Source organism: Trachemys scripta, chromosome 3 (assembly GCF_013100865.1).
Source record: "Trachemys scripta elegans isolate TJP31775 chromosome 3, CAS_Tse_1.0, whole genome shotgun sequence".
Taxonomy (NCBI): domain Eukaryota; kingdom Metazoa; phylum Chordata; order Testudines; family Emydidae; genus Trachemys; species Trachemys scripta.
Genome location: NC_048300.1, coordinates 111809120 through 111833634, shown reverse-complemented (window position 1 = coordinate 111833634; position 24515 = coordinate 111809120). Strand labels below are relative to the sequence as shown.

The window sequence follows — 24515 nt, the reverse complement described above, 5'->3', positions numbered from 1 at the left end:
CCCAGACCTGAAGAAGAGCTCTGTGGAGACTTGAAATCCTGTCTCTCTCACTCTGACATTGGTCCAATAAAAGATATTACCTCACCCACCTTGTTTCTCTAATATCCTGGGTCCAACATGGCTATAATAACACTTCATAGTGCTGACCTAGTCCATCTAGAGAGTCATATATGAACATAAATATTGTCTCTTAATATGAAGGCAGAGTGAATTGTATTGATCAATGTCTCTCAAGGTTTCATGGAAGCCCTACTAACCATAGGTTTGGCAAATAGGTTTCTGGGTGATAGTTCTAAGTGTTTGATAGACTCTCTTGCAGAGCTGCAGTGGTAAGCTGAGAGTGGAGATGAAGGACTAGAAAATGTATGCAGGGGTCAGACATCTGGTATGAACCAGATGCTGTACCAGCACTCCTCTGAAGATTTAATTCTCCAGAATCCCAGATTTCATTTCATTTTTTCGGGGGGGGGGGGGGGGAAGGGCAGAGAGTCTTTTACTCTTATGGTTGTGACTAAAACCTAAAAAATGTTAACTGAGTGTAAACAATGCAGGGATATCGATGTGAGTGTGCAGAGAGCTTCGGGCAATAGTTCTGAGAAGTCTGAACTGCTCCATTCAACTCAATAAGATGCCAACTCAGATGTCACTTTATTATATTAATATCAATAATGTCATTTAAATTATTTCATTCCTCAGAAGAGATGAGAGGGAGGATAACACTCTTGCTCAGTTTACTATGAAGTCTCATTTTGGTGCCATAAGTTGGCAGTGTTTGGATGAGCTCTATTATTATTTTTTCTTTCACAATCAACATGGAGCTAAAATCAGAGTCCAGTAGAGCTCAGAGAACATACATGATCACATTCTAAACATCTGCACAACTTATAGTGAGTGTCTTCTCATTTTGGAAAGTCACATGGGAAGAGCTGATTTTATGGGTGGAGCTTGGAAGAGTACCGTCATCTATTGCCTCTTCCCCATCTGACTGCTGAGTACTGCAGATGCTATAGCATATGTTTTCAGCTTACTTGAGAGTAATTTGCAATTTTAAAAATGTAAAAATATAATAAACCAATCTTTTGAACACACAGAGCATCAGAATTTAATGTTGCTTTTTCAATTATAGAGGCAAAAGAACATAAGAACGGCCATACTGGGTCAGACCAAAGGTCCATCAAGCCCAGTATCCTGTCCTCTGACAGTGGCCAATGGCAGGTGCCCCAAAGGGAATGAACAGACAGGTTATCATCAAATGATCCATGCCCTGTCACCCAATCCCAGCTTCTGGCAAACAGAGTCTAGGGACACCATTCCTGCCCATCCTGGCTAATAGCCATTGATGGACCTATCCTCCATGAATCTATCTAGCTCCCTTTTGAATCCCATTATAGTATTGGCCTTCACAACACCCTCTGGCAAGGAGTTCCAGAGGTTGACAGTACGTTGCGTGAAACAATACTTTCTTGTGTTTGTTTTAAACCTGCTACCTATTAATTTCATTTGGTGGCCCCTTGTTCTTGTATTATGCGAAGGAGTAAATAACACTTCCTTATTTACTTTCTCTATACCACTCATGATTTTATGGATCTCTATCATATCTCAGCTTAGTTGCCTCTTTTCCAAGCTGAAAAGTTCCAGTCTTATTAATCTCTCCTCATACGGAAGCCATTCTATACCCCTAATCATTTTTGTTGCCCTTTTCTGAACCTTTTCCGATTCCAATATATCTTTTTTGAGATGGGGTGACCACATCGGCATGCATTATTCAAGGCATCATAACAATTTCTGAGGAACACATGCTCTTTGTCTGAGGATTTTCAAAATGATATTCAAAAGATCAGTCTCCAAACTTGTTTTCGCTTAAAAGGTATGTGGAAGTTTCTTTCCATATGGGGAGGTAACATGGCAAGGACATTGGACCCAGGGAGTCCAGAGACGGGGCTTCTATTGATAACTTTGCCACTGAGTATGGAACTAAAACAAGTCATTTAATCTCTCTATGCTTAACTCTCCTTGTCTGTAAAATGTAAGTAATTTTCTTCTTAACATATGCAGAGCTCGTCAAGCCAATATGTTGCAGCCTCATCAGTGAAGTGCAGAGCCCACAGACCAAATCTGGTCAGAGTGCATCAGATCTGGTCAGAGAGCAGTTGTCAGTGATGTGAGACATTATCTGTCTTTGGCCACAGCCGCATGTGGGATCCTCTCAATGGCCCCAGATGTGAAAGCTGGCTACATATTGGCCCTGGCCCATTTGAAATCAATTCAGAAGGGCCCATGAGCATGTGGTAAATCTAAGTCAGATAACCATGTTTGGGTCAATTTTAACAGATTGGTTTCTGACATCAGCTGCAGACCATTCTTTATGCCACATTGACGTTTCAGAGAAATCTGAGCAGGGCAAGTGAGCCCACAACTGTGGTAAAGACTGACTTAGACTACAGAGTACATATGTACTTCTCATGAACAAAACAATGAATTGGAGATAATCCAGGGACAAGGAACAGGGAGGCTTAGGTAGGGGGTGGGGTTCTGGAGGGCAGTTAGAAGCAGGGGTCCAGGAGGGGTAGTCAGGGGACAAGGAGCGAGGGGTGTGTGTGTTTGGGAGTTCGGGGGGGGGCTGCCAGGGGGCAGGGGTGGGGAGAGGGATAGCAGCAGTCAGGGGACAGGGAGCAGAGGGGTTTAGATGGGTCGGGAATTCGGGGGGGGGCTGTCAGGAGGTGGGGAGTGGTTGGATGCGGCGTGGGGGGTCTGTCTGGGGGTGGGGTGTGGATAAGGGTTGGGGCAGTCAGGGGGCAGGTAGGGGTAGGGTACTAGGGGGTCAGTTAGGATGGGAGGAGGGTACCAGGAGGGGGCAGTCAGGGGACAAGGAGCAGGGGGAGGGTTGGGAGTTCTGAGGGGGGCGGGAAGTGGGAGGGAGTGGAAGGGGCAGGGGTGGGGCTAGGGCTGGATGGGGGTGGGGCTCCTCCCATCCACTTTTTTGCTTGCTGAAATATGGTAACCCTAAGAGTGGCATATTGATGATTCCATTACAGTTTATGCCTTGTTTATGCAACTCTTTTCACTGAAGGAAAGAATTTTGATTGGCTTCATGGATTGGTGCCTATGTTCCTCACAAATTAGCAATAACTGTAATCAGCATGTAAATCTTCCACTTTAGCCTTCCAGCTATATTTCTTTTCAGTATATATTTTCACAGTAGCAAGATGGCAATTCTCTCCTGGTTGTAGGTATTGCCCCCTGGTGACATCTTCTGTCTGGTAGTAGTCAAAGGTGTGCTCGTTGAGATTCTTGGCTTGTTGGTTTCTGACTGTTGTATCTTTGTGGTGGTCGCTGTCAGATAGTGCAGCTCCTTAGAACTCCCAGACAGGGGGAAAAACCAGACAACTCTGGCTCCTTGAAGATTTCTTATAAAATGTTTCTAATTAGCTACATATAATAGACAGCACCAGAGGGATTTGTTCCTTGTTGCAGACCTTCAGTGTCGAATTTCCAAAATGATTAGCTGAAGCTCATGAGACAAAAAGCAGCATTTATGATTGAATGTGATCCAGAGATAAGAGATGTGCCAGATCTGAAGCAGTTGAAATAACTGCCAGTGGGGAATGGGAGCATCCTTGTTTTTCGAGATAATTATGCTCAATACTCATCTCCAAATGTTCAGGTAGCAAACACTTAACATGACATTTTCACAAGTAGGGGGTCTTTAAAATAATTTGAAAGCTTTTTGTTGTGGTCGTCCATTAATAGCAGATGTTTGTTTTTAAAAATTCTAAAATTCAGATGTTGGCATTTTGAATGATTGTGACTGGACAGTTGAAAAAAAAAAGTTATGTTTTTATTTTAAACATAAGATGCTCTGCTACCACAAACAAATCCAAAGTGGCTTACTGCATTGTATTGATCCATCACTGTGTGCTTACTTTACAAGGTATCTTTTAAATCAGCAATTGCATGAAAGCAACATGGAAACAGAATTCAGAATCTTCAGCTCAGTCAGACTACCTCCACAAGAGTGCATGTGTAAATAATATAAAAAATAAAATAAGAAGGTTACGTTTGTGAAGCCTTAATTTTGCCCTCTTCTTGCTTTGGCATATCTGACCTTTGGTATTGGATAGTAACAGTGCTGTACAGTGAAGCAGCCTGCAATAGACTGAATTGCTCAGTATACCATCACTGAACAGGTGCCTTCTTATTGGCTTAAGGTTGGATTTTTAAAAACACCAACATGACTTAGTCCCATTGACTTCCAGTAGGTATTGTGCTAAGTCACGAAGGTGCTTTTGAAAATCCCATCCTTAGAGAATGGACTTGTATTATCTATAAATCAGAAATCAGCTTGCTCATAAAGCGTAATCTAAACCTTAAATCTAAACATTTATTTAGTCTGCTAGATTAAAGCTTTATTTGCTATCATTTTAAGCAAAGGGTGCCTACCCAGTAGTCTGGCTGGCTGACAACGATTTAATTATCGGTAATGTAAAACTTAATAGCTAAATGTGTGTCTTGATATGGTCACATGCAAGAATTTTCAAATAAAGTTAGAACAAGATTATGGAGGCCGATGCTTCAAGTAGAAAGTGGCATGACAGACCATATGCAAATCATGAAATATCACATTGAGAAGTACAAGCAAAGCACCACAGGACTCAGTATTAGATTTAACAATTTAAATTTTAGACAGGAAGGTGTAAACAATAGATAAATGACAGTACATTCCTAATTCCAAATTAGGAAGACAGATTGTAGCAGGAATGAGAGAGAGATTGCAAAAGGATCTTGAGAATTTAGAGGAGTAGGCAGAACTTAACTGAATGAGATTTACTTTAGATAAAAGACAGATGATGCACTTATAGCAAATTAATATCAAGACCTATAAAAGGTGAAAATGCTAGTTAAAAAGCAGTAAAGTGGGGAAAGATCTGGGAGTGATACATTAATTCAATCTAAACGTTTCACAGTGGAATGCTGTCAAAAAGTAGAAAATGTTCTGTTGGACCATATAAAAACTGAGTATCATACGAAATGGAAGTACTGTAGTTCTTTTTTTCATACAACTGTGGTAAAGACTGACTTAGACTACAGAGTACATATGTACTTCTCAAGAACAAAATAATGAATTGGAGATAATCCAGTGAAATACAAAAAATATAAAAATATTAAGCATATGAAACAAAGTCAGATTAAAGGAATATAATGTATATGGCTTGGGGAAAAGGAAACAAAACAAAGGGGAATGTGATCATTTTGTGAATTCTTGATCGGCAGAGGACATGGGTGGCATAACAAGGGGAAATGGCCTTGAACTAAAACTGGTGTGGGGGTGGGGGGATAGTTGGTTTATGAAACAACTCTCACATATGTAATATCATGGGCCCATAGAATAAAAATACCAAACACACACAATTAAATCAGCAGTAACTAGCAAATAGGAATAAGTCATTAGAAAATCATTTGCAGATGTTAAGGTTTATTAGACATTGGAATAATTTATCAAGGGAATTTTTTGAGGCACTAACACTAGGCATGATAGACAACAGGTCAGAAATTAGCGTAGAAGATCTTCAGTATGGTAGAGAGGTGGCATATTAAAACCTAGAATGTATGATGTCTCCATTAATGCAAAAATGAACATTTTCAATGTTGTATTAAAATGAACATTGTGAACAGGATGCCAAATAATTTTGTGTAATGGTTTGAAATGCCATAAAATATATTTACAGTGAAGCAGTTAGAATTCCCTCTGGATTCCTCACCAACATGGTAAAACAACTAAAGAAGAAACATCTTCCAGATATTCCATCTCAGGTGTGGTATAGAGTCAAGTACATGCTGGGATAGGATTTGGGAATTTAGTGAGTGCCATTTGAATAAGCATATAGTGCAGATGCAGGCACTAAAACACGCTTAGGTAATGCCAAAATGTGTCTCATTGCTTTGATACTAAGATTCTCCCATAACTAGGAATGCAACAAAATCAAAATGAATTTGAACATTAAATTTCAGGACCATCGCCTCTCCTGGGATACAGAATTTCTAATGTGACTAAGCACTAAGCAGCTCTCACCAGTTTGTGGCTAGGGAAAAGGAGACATTTCTTCTTGCTTTTATTTGCAAAATGTTTTCACTCAGCTCCACTGTATTTATAGTCTCTCTCTTTTGTGTCTGTCTGAGACTTGGACAAACAGTTTAAGCTTTATTTAAGTTTAACTCATCTGATTGCAGAATTAATAATGTATTATTTCTCTCTTCTTCTCCTGCAGTATGCTGTCTGGCTAGTCTTCTGGGTCACATGGAATGTGTTTGTTATCTGCTTCTACTTGGAGGCTGGGGATCTTTCAAAGGTAATTTACCATCTGATATGTCTAAGCCATCAGTACATTATTAACATGCCCCCATTCAGAGGCTAAGTCTTCTGCTACTTATCCTCTTGGCATCATTTAAATGAGGTTTGCATGATGAAAATTCCGCATATGCCATATATCTTACCATTCCACATCCCAGACAACTGAGATATTTGTGTTTTTGATATCAACTATACTTTTAAAGGAAAACTCACTTTCTTCTGGTAGTAATTCAGTGCAAATGCCACCTTTGGGAGAGATACTAATCAGATTTTATAAATACAAAGGGAGATTTTCGCAATTGCTGTCTCAAGGGTAAACATGTTCTTTTTGTATCATTTAACTTGCTTATTGCTTTGCTGAATTCTTTCCAGGGGCCTATACTGCAATGTAATAATGGTAAAACAAGGTATCACTGGTTAAATTAAAATGTAAAGTGAGATGCCAGGATAGACTGGATTGTGGAATCAACCTCAGTTTGTTACTCAGAATCCTAGATGACCCAAGAAAAAATTCACAGAAAAGAAGGCATTTTTCACTCTTATTTCACGGTGTAAGTGCTACCTCTCAAAGCACTCCCCGGAATATAAGTTCAGTGTGCTGTTCAGCTGTATCTTGTATTCCCATGCGTGCTGCTCCTGCAAAAGCCTGGATGAAATCCTAGGCTATATCTACACATAAGACGCTGCAGCGGCACAACTGTAGCGCTGCAACTGTGCGCCATTGTATTTCTTCAGTATTGTAAGTTTTCAGTTTAAACCAGCCCCTCGTCCTGTTGAAGTCAATGGTAAAATTCACTTTGACTTCAATAGTACCAAAGTTCACTCTCTGTGCTGCTTAACTTATTTTTAAGAGGGGAAGATATGTCATGCTTTCTGCCTTTGTAACTTTAGATAGACCAAGTCTATTAAAGAGCTGGGCAACGATGTAATAAATACAATGACCTTCCGGACAATATTTTTTGTTAAATTACAAATGCTTTGTATAGTGTGAAGTGAACTATAACAGATGTTATAACAAGCTAGTTATGCTTCTGGCATCATGTACAAACTAGTATTTTATTTATTTTAAACTCATCCTCCTTAGACCTGCTGCATACATTGGCTAGTCTCTGGGTGTGAATGAAAATGTGGGGTGCTTGTTGTAGGCTGATTTGAGAAGGAATTGATCTGTTTTTTCATTGCATTTTAATGGCTAAAAATCATTTAAGAACATGAAAGTGCTGTTTTGAGTAGAGATGGGCCAGAGCTGAGATTTCCCCCCCACAAACGTTTGGGGGTGTTCACCTCAAGGTTGTTCCCCTCCCCACAGAACTGGGTGTCTTGTTCAGGCCTATAAAGCGGATGCATCTGAAAAGTTCATTTTGGTTCCAATGATATGCTCTATACTTAGAATGGGGGGAAAAAACAGTGTATTCCCATCACCTAAATTAGGTTTCAAGCTACTTGTCTCATCTCCTGGGGCTGGGCAGCGGGGCATTACCTCACATCTAAGCATTCAGAAATTCCTTCACACTGAATGGTTTTAGTGGAGAGAGAAGGCAGAGAAACATTCATGGATCTGGCCCATGATGGAATATCGCAAGGCTTTGGAGAGGATGGTTCCATTTAACCCTAAATAAATGTGGTACCTAAAACACCACTATTTACAAAAACTAAGCACATACTTTGACACATCTATAGAACAATAGTCTAGGACATGCTGGGACAAATTCATCCTTGTTGTAACACATTGTGTGCATCTTCAGGCCAGCAGAGGGGTTAAACAGTGGATCACGGCTAGCATTGTGCCTCATACATCTAGCTATCCTCGTACGTCTTGCATTGAATTCTCTTTATTACATGTATTTTTTAACTGAGAATAAATACGACATCAAAGATTTAATGATACTCAGGAGTATTGAATCCTGTTAGGAAAGGCATGTGGAATCTTATAAAGATATAGCACTGAACTGACTCTAAATAGAGTATAAAAAGTAACCTTTAGGGGAGCACGGCATTAGCCTATATCTTCCACTAGGGACTCTGCTGAGGTCATAAACAATGAGCGAGGAACTTGCACAGCATAGTTTTAGGAATTCCTAAATTAAAATTACAGCTTAATAATAGTTCATCTGGGGATAGTTTATTTTATATGTATGATATATAGCTTTCTACCAAATAAAATAAAATCAAAGTTTTTTTGGAAAGTTTTGAAACTTGCTTCTGTTCTTTGGACATCCATTTTCTTATCACCTAGTAATTTAAAGGAGACAACATATTTCAAGCTGTTAATATATCATACTAATGGTTTACTAGCTTCTTTCTTTCTAAATTAGTTTTCAAGGGCAGAGGTCATGGTATTTTTATAACTGTGCCTTATTACAGCAAAAGGGCCCTGTAAAGACACTGACATTGTTAGAGCTATGAGATTATCCCCTGTTTAACAGAGCGAAGGAGCTAAAGGATTACCAGTGAACAGCCATGTGGAGCTGTTCACATTCTATGCCAATATGGGGAATGTCTGTCCATACAGTGGAGAGCGGTATTGCACTTTGAGTATTTTCTGTCCTTGTGCGTTTTTTGTAAATGCCTTTGCTGACAACCTAGCTTCCATAACTATCCAGATTAATTATGATTTATTTGTTCATTTCCAAAAAGAAGCAAGTTTGGTGGTGGTGGGGATGTTTTTTAAAGCTACTTGGTTGTTGTATGGGTTTATGGATTGCCATCTGGAATGCCCACTTCACAGTACATTCTGTTACACAGTAACCCTTTTAAGTAATATTTCACTGGTCTTCATGTTTTTTCCTTGGCCATATGGAGATCCTCTTAGTAAGGCACCATACACAATATAAGTGGGAGTTTGTAGGCATCTTTAAGAGAAACAGACAAGATTACTACTTAAAATGTATTCGTTTTTGTCCCAAGTGTGGAGACAACCCACAGCATACAGAAGGTATAAACTCCCTTGGGTTAATATATGAATATGCTGTGCTCTTGTAATAAGCATACTGTCAAAAATCAAAGAAAATGTATTTATCCTTTACAAGACAAAAGTAGGATGAGTTTCCATTGCATTTTAATTTTGCATTTACCACTTTAAAAAGGTCAAGAAATATTTCCAGGTGTCACCCGAGTGAGGTGATTCTGCAACTTTGTAATGGAGCACAAGAGCAATTAAATGTAGGGCCGTATTCAGTACTGCTTATTCGTTATTCAGGCAAAACTCCCTGAGGTTTCTATGGGAGTTTTGCCTGAACAATGGCTGCTAAATAAAACCCCTCAATAAAGAAGTGCTGTAAATGCTTATATAACACAGTCGGTTCCAGGAACATGAAAGCTTCCACTAAAGACATCTGCAGATGCTGTAAATTCCACAAGCTGAATAGCTGAGGAATAAGAAGTTTACAAGCCAAAGGCCTGCAAATGTTTTTTTAGTTTAAAAATGATAAGATATTGACTAAAAAAAAAAAGTGTTGATGCACTATTTAACTTGTACAATTAAAATCACAACAGCAGCATTAATTTAGACATGTTGTACAAATTAGGGTTACCATACGTCCGTTTTTTCCCGGACATGTCTGGCTTTTTGGTAATCAAACCCCCGTCCGGGGGGAATTGCCAAAAAGCCAAACATGTCCAGGAAAATACCGGCCGGGCACTTCCCCTCCCGTGGCTGCTCTGCTTCTTCCCTGACTCTTCGGCTCTGTTTAAGAGCCAAGCTGCCCGAGTGCTTTGGCTTCGGGCAGCCCCCTTGCCTCCAGACCCCAGCTGCCGGCCGGGCACTTCCCCTCCCGGGCTCCAGCTGCTCTGCTCCAGCGGCGTAGGGTCCGGAGGCATGGGGGCTGCCTGAAGCCAGAGCGCTCGGGCACCTCGGCTCTTAAACAGAGCCGAAGAGTCAGGGGAGGAGCACAGCAGCCGGAGCCCGGGAGGGGAAGTGCCCGGCCGGGGGCGCAAGGTCCAGAGGCACGGGGGCTGTCCGAAGCCCGAACGCTACTGGCTTCATGGTTTGCCGGGCAGCCTCCAGACCCTGTGCCGCCCCGGCAAGGCGCTTCCCCTCCCGGGCTCCAGCTGTGCTGGGGAAGGGCCGGCCAGGGGCACAGGGGATGAGAGCTGCCCGGCAAACCGTGAAGCCGGTAGCGCTTGGGCAGCCCTTTTCGCATGGCTGGGAGGGAGGAGGGGGAGTTAGGGCGGGGACTTTGGAGAAAGGGTGGGGAATGGGTGGAGTTGGGGCGGGGCTGGGGTGGGAAATGGGCGGGGCCAGGGCCCCGTGGAGTGTCCTCTTTTTTTTATTTTTTAAATATGGTAACCATAGCACAAATAAGGCAAAAGTCTATTTAGTCACCTCTGTGTAATTGTGGAGTATGACTGCACTGACTTCAGTGGAGTTTCTCCAGAATTGTATGAAGCTGGCTGAGTTCTGCTGATGTTCTACTTTTTGATCTTTGTTGGTTGTTACTGTGTAGGTTAACTTATTTGCATTTGTGTTGCATTTCCTGGCATCTTCCTTTTTTTAACTTAGCAACTGTAATATTGCATTAATGAACTGTAGGTTTGCTTTCTCTCTCTCTCTCTCTTTCTAACATTACACACAAAAATACATTAAAAGAATGTTATATTTGCAAAGCCAAGCCCTAAAAAGTTTAGGAAATTCCAGAATTTAGGTTGCCTGTGCAAACTGAATTCAGCCCCCTTGTGCATATGAATTATGATATGGTCTTTAGTTACATGATCACATACTATTATTTTCCAGAGGACACTTACCACATTCAGTGCACAGGATGGATCTACTCTGAGGATGAATCAGAGATGTACAGTAAAGCAGGCTATTGTCTATAAGACTCCTGCCTCATTTGTTGCTGAATTTGGAATGTGTGTAATGAATGAAGCATGAAAGAAATGAATGGATGGTGCTAGTCAGTAACTTATTTTCTTCTCATTGTTCACTGTGTGGCTCCAAGCCATATTTACTTCACACTATTTGCACTTTGCTGAGAATACTGAATGATTATTAATATTACCCTAGCAGCTAGGAGCTCTAGTCATGGCTATGGTGCTCTTTCCTATAATAGTTGAGTGATTCACAAACTTTAATGCAGGGCCGGCTCCAGGCACCAGCTTAACAAGCAGGTGCTTGGGGCGGCCAAGGGAGAGGGGCGGCACCTGCAGCAATTCGGGGGCGGCAGGTCCCTCACTCCCTCTAGGAGTGAAGGACCTGCCGCCGAACTGTCGCTGCCGATTGCGGCTTTTTTTTTTTTCCCCAGTTGCCACCGCCGGTCGCGATTGCGGCTTTTTTTTTGCTTCGGGCAGCAGAAATGCTGGAGCCAGCCCTGCTTTAATGCATTTATTTTGAGAACACTTCTAGGAAGTAAGGTGGTATTACAAATCCCATTGTACAGATGGGGAATTGAAGTGATCAAAAGTGTCCGCTAACTTTGGATTTCCCATTTGAGAAGCCTAGGGGCTGATTTTCAGAGTACTTAGCACTTTATAGGTTCAAAGCACTGTTCCCACTGACTTCAGTTGTAGCTGTGAGTGCTCAGCACTTCTACAAATCAAACCCAAGGGTCTCCGAAAGTGAGGAACACACGGTTAGTGGCCACTTGTGAAGTTTGGTTTAAGTGACTTGCCCGGGATCACATAGGAATTCAGTAGCAGAGGCAAAGATAGAATTGGGTTCTCCAGGATCAGCATTCAAGTGCCTTAACCATGAGGTTGTATTTCACATCTTGGATGGGATTGTTCTGTAGATGGCATAGACCCTTTGTCCCTGGCCCCTCTAGGCTGTTGCTGTTCCAGTCTTACCCCCTCACACTCCACATACTATCCTGGCTCTTCATCCCTGTCCCAATCTCCATGCCCAGTCTTTGCCTTGGAGCTCTCCATATCATTCCCAGTCTTTCTCCACCCCATCCAAGCTCTGACTCTTCCCTTCCCCTTGGCTCCTCATTCCAGTCTACTGCCTCTTCTTTCTGTCGCCACACCAGTTTCTTGCCCCTCTACATTCAGGTCAGGGTGCTTTCTCCTCCATGTGGCCTGGGTGCATTCAGGGGGAGCATGGGAGAAAAGGAGACAAAATATCTCTGTGTGTGGGGTGTGTGTGTGTTCTGCTGCCCAGTGCCATACAGTGAGGAGCAAAGAAACGTCCAATTCAGATCAAATCTTCAGAAAATTTACTTACCAAACTCTAACAAGTCTCTACTGAGCATGTGTAAACTGATTTTTTTTCCAAATTTGCTCAATTTTTGGTATCTTTTAATAGGACGTCCCTGTTACCAGAGTGACTTTCTGCCAGATTTCAAGTTCCTGCTTCAAAGCAGGTGGGCACTACAGCTTATCAACTAAATGGTTGTAAGAATTTTTTAATATGGGGAAACAGCGTTTTCCCCCACCCTCCTTGGTCTCATTCTTGGAAATGGCTGAAATGTTGATAATGTATCCAAAAAAAATCAGCCTGAGATAGAGCTCCAGTATGTAAAATTTCACAACAAATACTTTATTTTGGCAAAACAATAAGCAACCAAAAGCAGGGTCTTATAATGAAGGGTGTTGGGCAGCTTTACTAACTACATGTGGTTCTGCCTGTGTTGCCTATCATTTGTGGTAGAATAGACAGCTATTTAACCAGCTACCAATAAAGTGTTGAGTAGTAAGCAGTGTGTTAAAGAAAATCAAACCCTGTTTGCCTTGGCTAGTCACAAGGGACATACAGGTTGTGAGGTGTTAAATGCTTTGGCCCCAGGACTGTAAATTATGATAGCACAGAAGTTTTCAAGGCCAGTGGAACTGAAGGGTTTCTTTCTTTCTGCCTTTCTTGCACCCTGGATCAAGTCATTGTCATTTTTGTTTATCAATCAATCAATCAATCCAAAAGATGGCTAGAGAGGGTAAAATTTTGTCAGCAGCTTTCATTATTTTTTGTTCTACGTTTTTGAGAAAATAAGCTTATACTATGTAATTCTTTAACTTCCTTGGCTGCTACATATCCTTTCTGGTCAAGGAATACAATGGCAGATGCAATCGGGATCGATGTTGAATGGAAAAGGAACATAGTTATTCAACCTCTGAAATGGAAACCTTGAAACCACATGTATTGATATTGTTCTGAATTTAGAATAAACATGCATCAGTTGAGAGCAGCAAGAGCTGCTGTGTGCTGAGCAGTTGTGAAAATCAAACTACTTCATTTATATTCCTAAATAGGAACTGAGCTCATTGGCAACCCAGCCACAATTGTGGGTATGCAGACCTGCCATGTGTAATGCATCTTCTATGGCACTCATATACTCTCCGCCCTACTGAGATGTCTCTCTTCAGCTGGGCTACACGAATTGCTGTTTCTGGCTACTGGAGCACAGTAGCATCTAATTTCTTCTTGTTGCTCCTCCTACTGGATCCCTGTGGAAGGATCAGCAGAGAGGAGGCATAGGTGGCAGCAGCCAAAGGGGAAAGAGATAAGGAAGGGGTCCAGTACTGTTGCCTGGCTCACTTTGCTTCCTTTGGCCACCCATCCCTCCCCAACATGAGATTTTCCCACCAGCTCTCTCCAGCCCTGTAGTTTTATTCCTCTAGCTTCCCCAAAAGCCTTTCTTTCCTCAGTTTACACACCAAATACCCAGCCCTCACCTTTCACCCCCAAAAGCCCTCCAGCTACACATGCCCAATTTTCCTCCTACTTCCCCATCCAGGCCCCTGCTTCCCACCAAGCACCCACCTAAGCCAGAATCCCCTAGACACCTGTCAGAAATTCCAGACTCCCTCCATCATCCTCACATCTAGCCAGTGTCTAGCAGTGACACCCTAACACTGTCCATCACCCACTCATCTGCACAGCTCAGACACCCTCTGGTACTCACCCACTTGCGTAACGTAACAGTCTTCCACCTTTTCTAGCTGAAGCTGCCAAGTTTCTACATATCCTGCCCCTGAACTTGCTTGGGGACAGGGTGTGTCAAGCCACTAGCTGAAGTTTATGGGCATATGCAAATATATATAACTTATATAGACTGTCAGACATGGCGCTCAAGAAAACTCAGCAGCTGAGCACTTTTCAAAATGTGTTCCTAAATCTTAAGCAGTTAATATGCTGGAATTCAATGATGACACTTAAAATAAAATAAACTCAATTCAATTGAAAACATGGAAAAAAGATGTGGAGGAGAGAAGAGGAGAAGAAAAAGACATAAAAAACAAGACTTTAAATTCATCGCTAGTATAATTCTGTAGTAGCAAAAGAATGAGTTTGGCATGAGGGCTGCATTTGCACCAGGGACAAAGTGACCCTATATTTCCTATCTGTGACAGTAATAACTATATTGTTTTAGTTTCACATTTACTAATTTTCATAAGAGAGTGATGGTTATCAGTTGAATGTCACTGCTGCACATACTCTAATGAGACAACCTGCAGGATGTTTAATTTTGAACATATTACCTTCCTTGGATGTTGTTTTAACAGATGTCCCGTTACGATAACAGAGAAATTAAATTAGTTTTCCATTCAAAGCATCTGGTTAACTTTGTAGGTAAATGCCTTTGAGCACTAAATCTGACCAGGGTTTTTGGATAAATAGCTATCAGAATGTTTTAAGTAAATGACTTTACTTTTTCACTTCTATTACTTAGAGCAGATTTGACATGCTTGATCATATATCTAACAGATGAAAATTGAAAATATGCTGGCAACCAGCAGTGTTAGGTTATTTTGAGGGTAGTTTCATGGGTAGATACTATTCAGCATGCTTATGGTTCCAGTTAAATTAGTTTGCAGCAATTTTTTAACCTCAAGATCTCAACCAGTGAGAATGGAACTGATTACAAAATAAAACTGTTTTTCTGTAGATTCAGTATATAGTTGAAAGCATTTATAAAAACTTGCATTTTTTCTTCTTCGTAGGACTGGTAATGCACATGGCAATAGGAAGTGATTCAAAGGTGCAAAAAATACAAAATATGATTGTACAAACTCTGACCGGCATAGAATGTGGCCACTTTATTGTAATCATAGCTTATATTTTATGCTAAAATTTAATGTAAACACGTGTGTGTGTGTGTGTAACACACACACTCTCCCCAGTAATCCCTTTACTATAATAATTATAGTTCTACGTAAAGGAAAACACGAAAATAGCATTTTAAGGGAAAATTGTGGTGATTAATTGTAGTAATAAAGTTGTAATTACCATCTAATATGTATATTAATCTAGGGTTATGTTTAAAAATGATTCAGTTTGGGGTTTATTGGAAACTGTTACAGTTGTAAGGGGTTTACTGATCCTGCTGGCAGGCTAGGGAGTTCTGAGGGAAGGCGTGTGATCTGGGTCCTCTATGGAATCTCTGCAAAGTGGAGCAAGATGGGTTGAGTTGTGCGCTTCTGCCATAGGGAGCAGCCTACTATGTCTCTCTTTTTCGAAGCTATACCTCACAGCAGCACACTGTATAATATGTATGCATGTACATTTGATAATATGTATATACAAGCAATGCAACGTAATGGAGATTTCTTCAGGTTTTTTCAAACACTCCACTCTAGACACTGTAGCAAAAGAGCAGTTTTTAGATGTCACATTATTTATTTATTTTATTGCAGTATCACATAAAGGTCCCAATCAGATATCGGGGCTCCATTGGGCTAGGTGCTCTATGAACATATAATAACAAAAATACTCCTTGCCCCAAACAGTTCACAATCTTAGCATATGAGGAGACAGAACAGGAGGAGGAAACAAACAAACGGGAAATGCAGGAGAGGAAGGGGGACGGGGCTGGAAGATGACACTGAAAATATCTTCAAAGCTATGATGTCTTTTAATGAACTACCATTTACCCCCATGCTTACCAGCAGGAAATCCAATCTGATAAGACAGAAAATGCAGTTCAAAATTTTGATGGGGAAAGTTCTATTATTGATTTTTAATATATATATAATTTAAAGAACATTTTGTTACCTCCCAACAATGATGAAAATACATTCCACTTTTCCACTGCATTCAAATCAGTTGTATTTCTCTTGTCTCAAACTCAAGGCATCAGACTGTTGTGATGGCCTCTTCTTTTTGGTTGATTAGTCTTTTTGCTTACATTTAAGATGCTTTCATATTGGCCTTAGTGATTTACTGTTCTTTCTAGCTATAGATGAAATTACTGTAATATACTTTTTTCACATTTCCCTTTTCTTTGAATGTAAATGAAGAATTATGCTTCTAATTACAACACACCAAAGAAATCACTTTATAATCCATGTGGAGTTGAGGATGGGGCGAGACTTTTAAATAACATTGAGCCAATATACATTCTTAGGAGGTTGATACTGAGAGGATTTCCCAAAGGAAACAGCTTTTGAGCTCACATATACTAAATAATCCAGGAGTTACTACAACATGAAGCTGGTGTGAGATCAAAATTACACCTATTCTGTGGAGTATTTTGCCAGAAATACCATTTCAGTTATAAAAGAAAACAATCTACTTAGCACTGGGATTCTCCAGGGTGGAGATAAAGTGAGTATTCAAGCTTACTTTTTCACTGCTCTTACTTTGGTGTTGCCCAGTGCAAGTCAGTCCCTCCGAATAGTTCAAGCAGCTTGAGGGGCCAAAAATGCAGCCAAGGATCAATACAGCCTCATCCTGACCATGTTTTTCTCTCCTGCTACACAATGTCAGTAGAGAGGCATTGTAGTGTAAGAGTCCCTATGTCTGCTCTACGCCACAAGAGTATTGCAATGCTTTACATTGGGATGAACCTCCTTGGGAGCAGTTATACTGGCAGTAAGGCCAAATTACACTGGCATTGTGATGCAAAGCAGCTGCATGGTATAAGAATTTTAGGTTCATAACCCATAACTACTACTACTAGACTGCTTAATTTAATACAAATATTAATATAGGTTATTCTCTTGTAGCTTGTCAATAAGAGCACTGTATTAGTTTCTAATGCTACCATTAAAAGGCAGCAGTCTATGGTATATTCCTATGTGAATTAATTCACTTTAGCATCTAGGATTCCTGAGAAACTCGGTGATGCATTTTTATTAAGTGTTCCTGATAAACGAGGCAAATTTCATCCCTAATTTATCTCCATCGACTTCAGTATTATGCCAAATTGAATCTGGTACACTCAGTGTTTTGTGCTGGTGTTCCCACATACATATGATGAAAGACCGTTGAAAGGAACATATGTGAACTTTTTTTCTAAAAATCCACTAAACCCCACAATTACCTTTGTGAATTTATTTCCTCAGTCCAGGCTGAGCCTAGTGCTAGTGCTTCAAAACCTGCTGCTGCTATTTCAATTATCTTAATTTTAAGGGGCATCCTATCTATTCCGGAGTAGACTGCAGTACTATGGTATTATATCCCACTTATCAGACTACCACAAACACTTGTTTGGAAAGAAATTGGCTTCTGTATTTGAAGGGTTGGACCGACTTGATTAAGTAACCTTATGAATTGAACAAAAGTGTGGTTTATTGTGGGTTTCATTCTAAAAGCCTGGTGTTCAGCAGGCAATAGCATAACTCAGGGTATTTTTCTTTTATTCTAGAATAGTTGGCTAATTAAGCAAAAATGTAACCTGCTGTGTCTGACAGTCTCACTGATATTTGCAAATGACCAATGAGGCCGTTTTAAAGAAAAGAATAGAAAAACACCTATTTATATATTAGAAGGTTGATAGATGTTCAGCCAATCCAATATTTCTGAAGAAGCGCCCTCTTTTTCACATACTCCATGTTTGTGCTGGTGTTTGTAGCTAGAAGGTGAGTTCCATTTGTTCTCAGTGTACTGCATCATTAAATGTAGAGGCATCTCCCTGCCTCATTCAGGGGATGCCGTTTTGTGTGTCAGTTCAGTTCTCTCTGTCAAGGGAACTTTAAATATGTAGTTTCTCTGTTTTAGTCACTTTGAAATAAATAGTTTAAATTGACAAATATATATTGCATTGGATGTATTAGAAAACATAACAATGTACATGTTTTTTTTTCATGTTGTACCTCTTAACTGCCATTATCCATTGTAGCCACATGTGCAGGGCTTTAGGGGGCCTAATTCCAGGTCCGAGGGAGGTTTCTATCACAATTTGGGATTCCCAGCCATTCACTGGGCCAGAGAAAGAGAGTAACTCCATAGCCCAGTAGTGGGCATGCCTGTGGACATGGAAGAACCAGGTTCCAGTCCCTGCCCCTTTCAGGCTGAGTGGGGTTTTGAACACTGGGCTATAGAGTATAAGGGCAGTGCTGCCCACTGGTGGATTTTTAGGCATCTAGTGGACATCATCAGAGGAAACTTTGCCACCTACAGTGTTACGTGGCAGCTGAGCAGTAGTTTCCAAGATATAAATTTTGGATTTAGGTGCCCAAAGTGCCAATAGGGTGCTTAAATTCCTTTGGTAGTTGGCTTATGCCTTGTAGTATGAGAGTTTATATCCTATCAACATTTTTCATTTGAACTAATATAACTGCATCCTTGTAAAAGGCTAATCCTTTTTCTTTAATGTTAAATTTTTAGCCTCTGTATCATCTTGTAGCTATGAGTTCTACATAATACAAATATTATAAAAATAAAAAAATCTTTTTTATCAATTATACATTTGTTGTCCTTCAATTTCATTAGGTATGCCCTTGTTCTTGTATTATACATTACTGTCCTTATGCTATAATTCATTATTCTGTGCATCTATATCATGTCCCTCCTTATTTCTGTTATCTCTAAACTAAACAGTCCCTATTATGCTCACTGGTATTCTTTATTAACCAAAAGCTGATTGAGTATCTTTATTTCTTTGGCGTGTCATGCTAGAAAATGTTAGTGTCACATCACTGATTTCAACCCAAAGTAAGAACATACAATGTATATCTATTCATATGACATTAGCAGCTTTTCTGGGGGTGATACTGTACATTTTTATGGCTAAGATGGTTAAAGGGAATCAAAGCACTAGCTCGTATATAAAATTACAATTTTAGTTATGCTGTCTGCCTTCTTGAGTTTTAATTTTTAATAAAGGAAATTTTATGTGATTTGATATCATCAGACAGCTGTTTACAACAAAGGTTAGGGGAGTGCTCACTAACTGACTATATGATACTATATAATTTTTGTTCATTAGCACACGTAGCCTGCTATAGGAATGAGAACATAATGAGAATTGCATGACCCTTGGGTTTTCACACAAAGAGGTAGTGTAAAGGATGAAACTGAAGTAATTGGGACTTGTTTCAAGAAACATTTCCTTTCCATAGAGTGGACTCAAGCACTCATAACAGGTTATTGAGATTTAATCGTAATATTACACTTCTGCAAGGCACCTTCAAGAAACTGCAGTTCATATCCCAATTTAGGTCTCCAAGTGGGAATGGATGGGGTGGTCTCCAACTTCTTCATAGGGGACAGCATGACTCTGCTGAGCAGAGATAATCTCCCTAATGAAATAGTCACTCAGGATGAAGTTCACTGGCAGAATTTATGTGGGGAATTTGTTCTATTCCCTGCACCCCTGCTTTAGTCAGTTCTGTCAGTCCTTTTTACAAGCACTAAAATTCATCCAGTAAAAAAAATTTATTTGAAGCCTTACTACTGACTGTTTTTTCCAGTGCACTGGTATTTTTACATAGATATCATTATGTGCTGCATAAGACGACAATTCCCTTTTGTCCACTGACATTGTAAAAAGCATCAGTTTTTATGGTTGTAAATATCAAATAGTGATTATTTTTAGTTTTTTCACTGCATACAGGAAGAGGGCATAATGCTACCTGTGTTTGCAACACTTTGCATAATTTCATATAATTTCCTGAAAAATGTATTTGCAGCCCACATATGATGAGAAGTGGCCCTTGAACTAATGTGCTTCAATTGTGAAAAAGGGACATCTTCATTTATAATAGATTCAACAGTGAAGTAAAGAAAATGTGGCAGTGATAGCCTTTTATAAAGTTTCAGAAAAAATGCTGCATGTTTTCAATCACAGGTTGTATTGTATGTAAGATACTACCCCCCCCCTTATTATTTATAGGCTTTTATTTCAGAGTAGTTCAGTGGTACTGAACATCAAATACCCTGAAAATCTTCCTAGTATAGCCATGAAAAAACATCCCAGGTTTGAAAAACCTTATACAGAAAGTCATGCTAAAATGCAAATGAATAGCAAGCACCAATATTTTCACTTTTCTGATGATGGAGTGATTAAATTTCAAGAAGTATGGAGATTTTAAAAACCTGCATAAAATAAGTGCACGCTTGGAAACAAAGAGCAGTGTTGAATATTGTGACTGTAAATTTTTGGTGCTGTGTAAGGCTCTCATAACGAGAAATATGTAAAGGACTACATAAAACATTCAAAACAGAAAAAAATGTGGTTTGGAGATTCTTCATACTAAACAGTGCATTTACACAATCTACAAAATAATGTGTCTTTATAGCTATCACTATTCTGTTGCATATTCTGGTGATAGTTATAATACAATGTTAAAAAAAGAAAAAGCAAACTGCTAAATATTTAAGCATTTCAGCAAATGTTTTATTTAATATTTTTGAAATTCTATATTGTAGAAATGTGTGCTTTCTAGGCTTCTACATGTAAAGCCACATGGCACTATTTTTAGTTTAAGCACTTTTGGAAGATGATTTGAGTTGTTATTTAGAGCTAAAAATTGTTTATGAGCAAATTACATATTCATGTCATTGTCAAATAATAAGAGCTATAGCTAATAGTTTAAATTGCCTTGCAGATTTTGCACCTGTATTAGGATGATGCTAAACCTACCTGCAGTAAAAACAGTCTATTTGTCTTTCTGATTTTTTGTTTTGTTTTTCTTAAATCCATGCTGCCATTCATGGTGAAGGTAAATGGAAACCTAGGGTAAAATCTATGTATCCTGAAAATAAATTAGTTTTGCCGTTGACTTCAATAGGGCCAGGATTTGAACTAGAGTCTTTTAAGGGCTCCTCAAAGTGTCATCTCTTTTCCCTCACAGCATTAATATGCCTCAAAACACTGCATATAAGAAAATACTTAAGTTTCATTGATATGGAAATCATGTTATGGAGCATGCCTCATGCAAACAGTAAGTAACTAAACCAACATCCCCTTAAGGCATGCACACCTAATTTCCTTTCCTGCCAAAATGTTGTTAAACTAGATTTAGAAAAAATACTTACTTGGTATGAGTGATAGTATAGAATGAATTCAGGTTTTGATAAATTGCTTATTTCTGATCTTCATAATGTAGCAGGCTTTGAATATAACAGATGTGTCAATGTTTAGTGGACCAAAATCCTCACTGAGACTTTTTTAATACTTTAAAAACTGGCCTCACCGAGATTAGCCATATATTTATCTGCAGAAAAGAGAGATGATCGTGTCACTGCACTAGAACTCAGGAGATCTGGGTTCAGTTTCCAGCTCTGACACAGACTTTCTCTGTGTCCTGGGGCAAGGTACTTAATCTCTGTCTCTGTTTCCATTTCTGAAAAATGAGGACGACTGTCTCCCTGCATCACAAGGATGTTCAGGCTATATCCATTTATATTTGCAAGGTGCTCAGCTGATACAAAATCATAGAATCATAGAATATCAGGGTTGGAAGGGATCTCAGGAGGTCATCTAGTCCAACCCCCTGCTCAAAGCAGGACCAATTCCCCACTAAATCATTCCAGTCAGGGCTTTGTCAAGCCTGACCTTAAAATCCTCTAAGGAAGGAGATTCCACCACCTCCCTAGGTAACCATTCCAGTGCTTCACCACCCTCCTAGTGAAAAGGTTTTTCCTAATATCCAACCTAGACCTCCCCCACTGCAACCTGAGACCATTACTCCTTGTTCTGTCATCTGCCACCACTGAGAACAGTCTAGATCCATCCTCTTTGGAACTCCCTTTCAGGTAGAAATAAGGACCTTAATCAGAGAATTCACCCAGCATGACTCTGTTGTTACTATTTGTATTACAGTTACACCTAGGAGCCTCAGTCATGGACCAGGACCTCATTGTGTGAGGTGCTGTACAAACACAGAACAAAAAGAGCTTACAGAATCTTTTTGTAGCAAGAAATGTGTTTAGTAAATTAAACCTTTTATTTATTTTTTCTTGCCATAAATTGTTTGTAAACTGACTGTGGTGATCATAATTGGATATTCAAAATTATCTGTGTTTCATAAGGACAAATTATAGCTGATGGGTTGCTCACCATGAATAGTGTTCATCTGAAGTTCTTTATTTTCGTACACTGTGTGAATGTTGGTCACTTTAGTCCCATAGTATTTTTTTCCATTCTGGGTGAGTGTAACTGCAATAAAAGGGAGAGGTGACCAAAGGAATAGGCATTTGGTTCTTTCAGGGAGATCGTGGGAGCAGTTTGCGGTGTTAGAAGGAGCCAGGATATCAAAATAAGGACATTTGATTTTAATCTTTCTCTTTGTGTCACTTGAATTAGGACTTGCCTGAAACAGCCATATTTTTCAATCAGCGATATAATATTGTAGGATGGGGCAGATTTCATTTCCTATCACTGTGTATGTGTAATATACTAGAAGATTGTATAGGTCTCTTGTCATCCATTCACAATGGCCACTGACAAATACCAATTGGATGTGTTATCCATAATTAGAAAGGATGCAACTGGGTCCTTGTAGTGATCTCTGTATCAGCCCCCTGGCCAGGGATTTGGAGAAGAGAGCTGTAATTAAGTCCCTTTTATATTAATTAAGGAATGTTTTATTTGTAACTGCCTTTTACTTGCTTATCAGTAGTATTTATGATTTACTTATCAGCTGTGGATGCAGGGAACAAGAGGGAGCAATGGGCAGTATTCAGGGCCAGCTCTACCAATTTTGCCACCCCCCCCCCCCCAAAAAAAAAGCCCCCCAACCGCCGAAAGAAAAAAAAAAAAAAAAACCCTCAAAGCCGCTCGGACTGTACCACCCCAAGAATGGACGGAATGCCGCCCCTTAGCATGTGCCGCTTAGCTTCCTCCGCTGGTGCCTGGAGCTTGTGTGATGGCAAGTCTTGTGATAGTTGGTGTTTTCCTTAAAGACCCATGTCTTGGAGTCACCTTCCTCGAGGATTGGTTTTAGGATTTATAACAAGTAGGGGAAGGAATTTAAAAGTTGTATGTTTAACTGGGTATGTAATTTAATTGCTCTTTATGGCAGTTGACAAGTATAGGGAAGAGGCTGAAAGGAACCAGCTTCAAAGAAAATGTGAGCAGAAGACCTAGAATATAGTTGGTGAACCCTGTTATGGTGTATGGAGAAAGGTTGACCTTAAGTCTTTGAAGACTCTGATAATCCTCATAAACACTCTAATTCTTCCTTGATTTAGAGGTGAGCCAAATACTAAGGGTTGAACTGAAGGAAAACAACCCTGAATATTGGTCATATGGTGTGAAGTCATTTATCACTAGAGTGGATCTAAGTAAATGTCTGTGGGGTTTTGGGAGGGTTGCTTTAATGCCGTATCCACCCAATTAAAGATCAAGTTGCAGCCTGCAGCTTTAAATGCATTCCTGTGTTTTATTCTTTATGCCCCCTGATGAAATGATAGTAAATCTGAACCATTGTTTCTTTTGGAAAATATGCCATTTAGGACTTCAGTGGCTACTGTTTAAATGTTATTCATGTCTCTCTTAATATATATTTATTTTGGGGCCTGGATGAGCTGTCTATCACTGATTTAAAACCGGTATAATTATTCCAGGGATTCCTGAAACCAAATGTACTGGCATAAATTATGGAGATTAACTGCAAACTTTACTACAATGGGATTAAAAGACTATTTATGTACTGAAAGTTTATGTTTGACACATATTAAAGAGTCAGATTTTACCTTATGAAAGTTAAGTGTCCCAGACAAAAGCTTCTGGGAGTTTCATTCTGACTAAATTTATGAGTGAGGAAACTTGAAAGTTCATTTCTACAACATAAAATGAGACATAGCCTGGTACTTTTAAGGTTCTTGAGAAGAAGTGTATGATTTATATTTAGATATCACTTTTCATTTGGAAGGATTGCAAACTACTGTACACACTATATATACAGGAATGACTTCACCCTTCACTGAAATTTAGCAGTTGGTTAAGACTGCACCACAAAATTACATAGCAATACAGTACAGGAAGTGAAGAAGAATATATTATTCAGTAGGAGGAATTTAGGTAGGCAAAATGTAATTAATTCATTTTGGAATTACCAGGATACC

The 24515-nt window shown here is 39.7% G+C and overlaps 1 protein-coding gene across 2 annotated transcripts in view; it reads left to right on the top strand.

Annotated features, from left to right (window-relative positions):
• NKAIN2 (sodium/potassium transporting ATPase interacting 2) overlaps nucleotides 1-24515 on the top strand; it is a 750023-nt gene that overhangs the window by 393804 nt on the left and 331704 nt on the right. For both annotated transcript variants that reach the window (XM_034765752.1, XM_034765750.1), the window contains exon 3: nucleotides 6267-6347. In XM_034765752.1, coding sequence (XP_034621643.1) covers nucleotides 6267-6347 — 81 coding nt within the window. The remainder of the gene's footprint in view (nucleotides 1-6266; nucleotides 6348-24515) is intronic.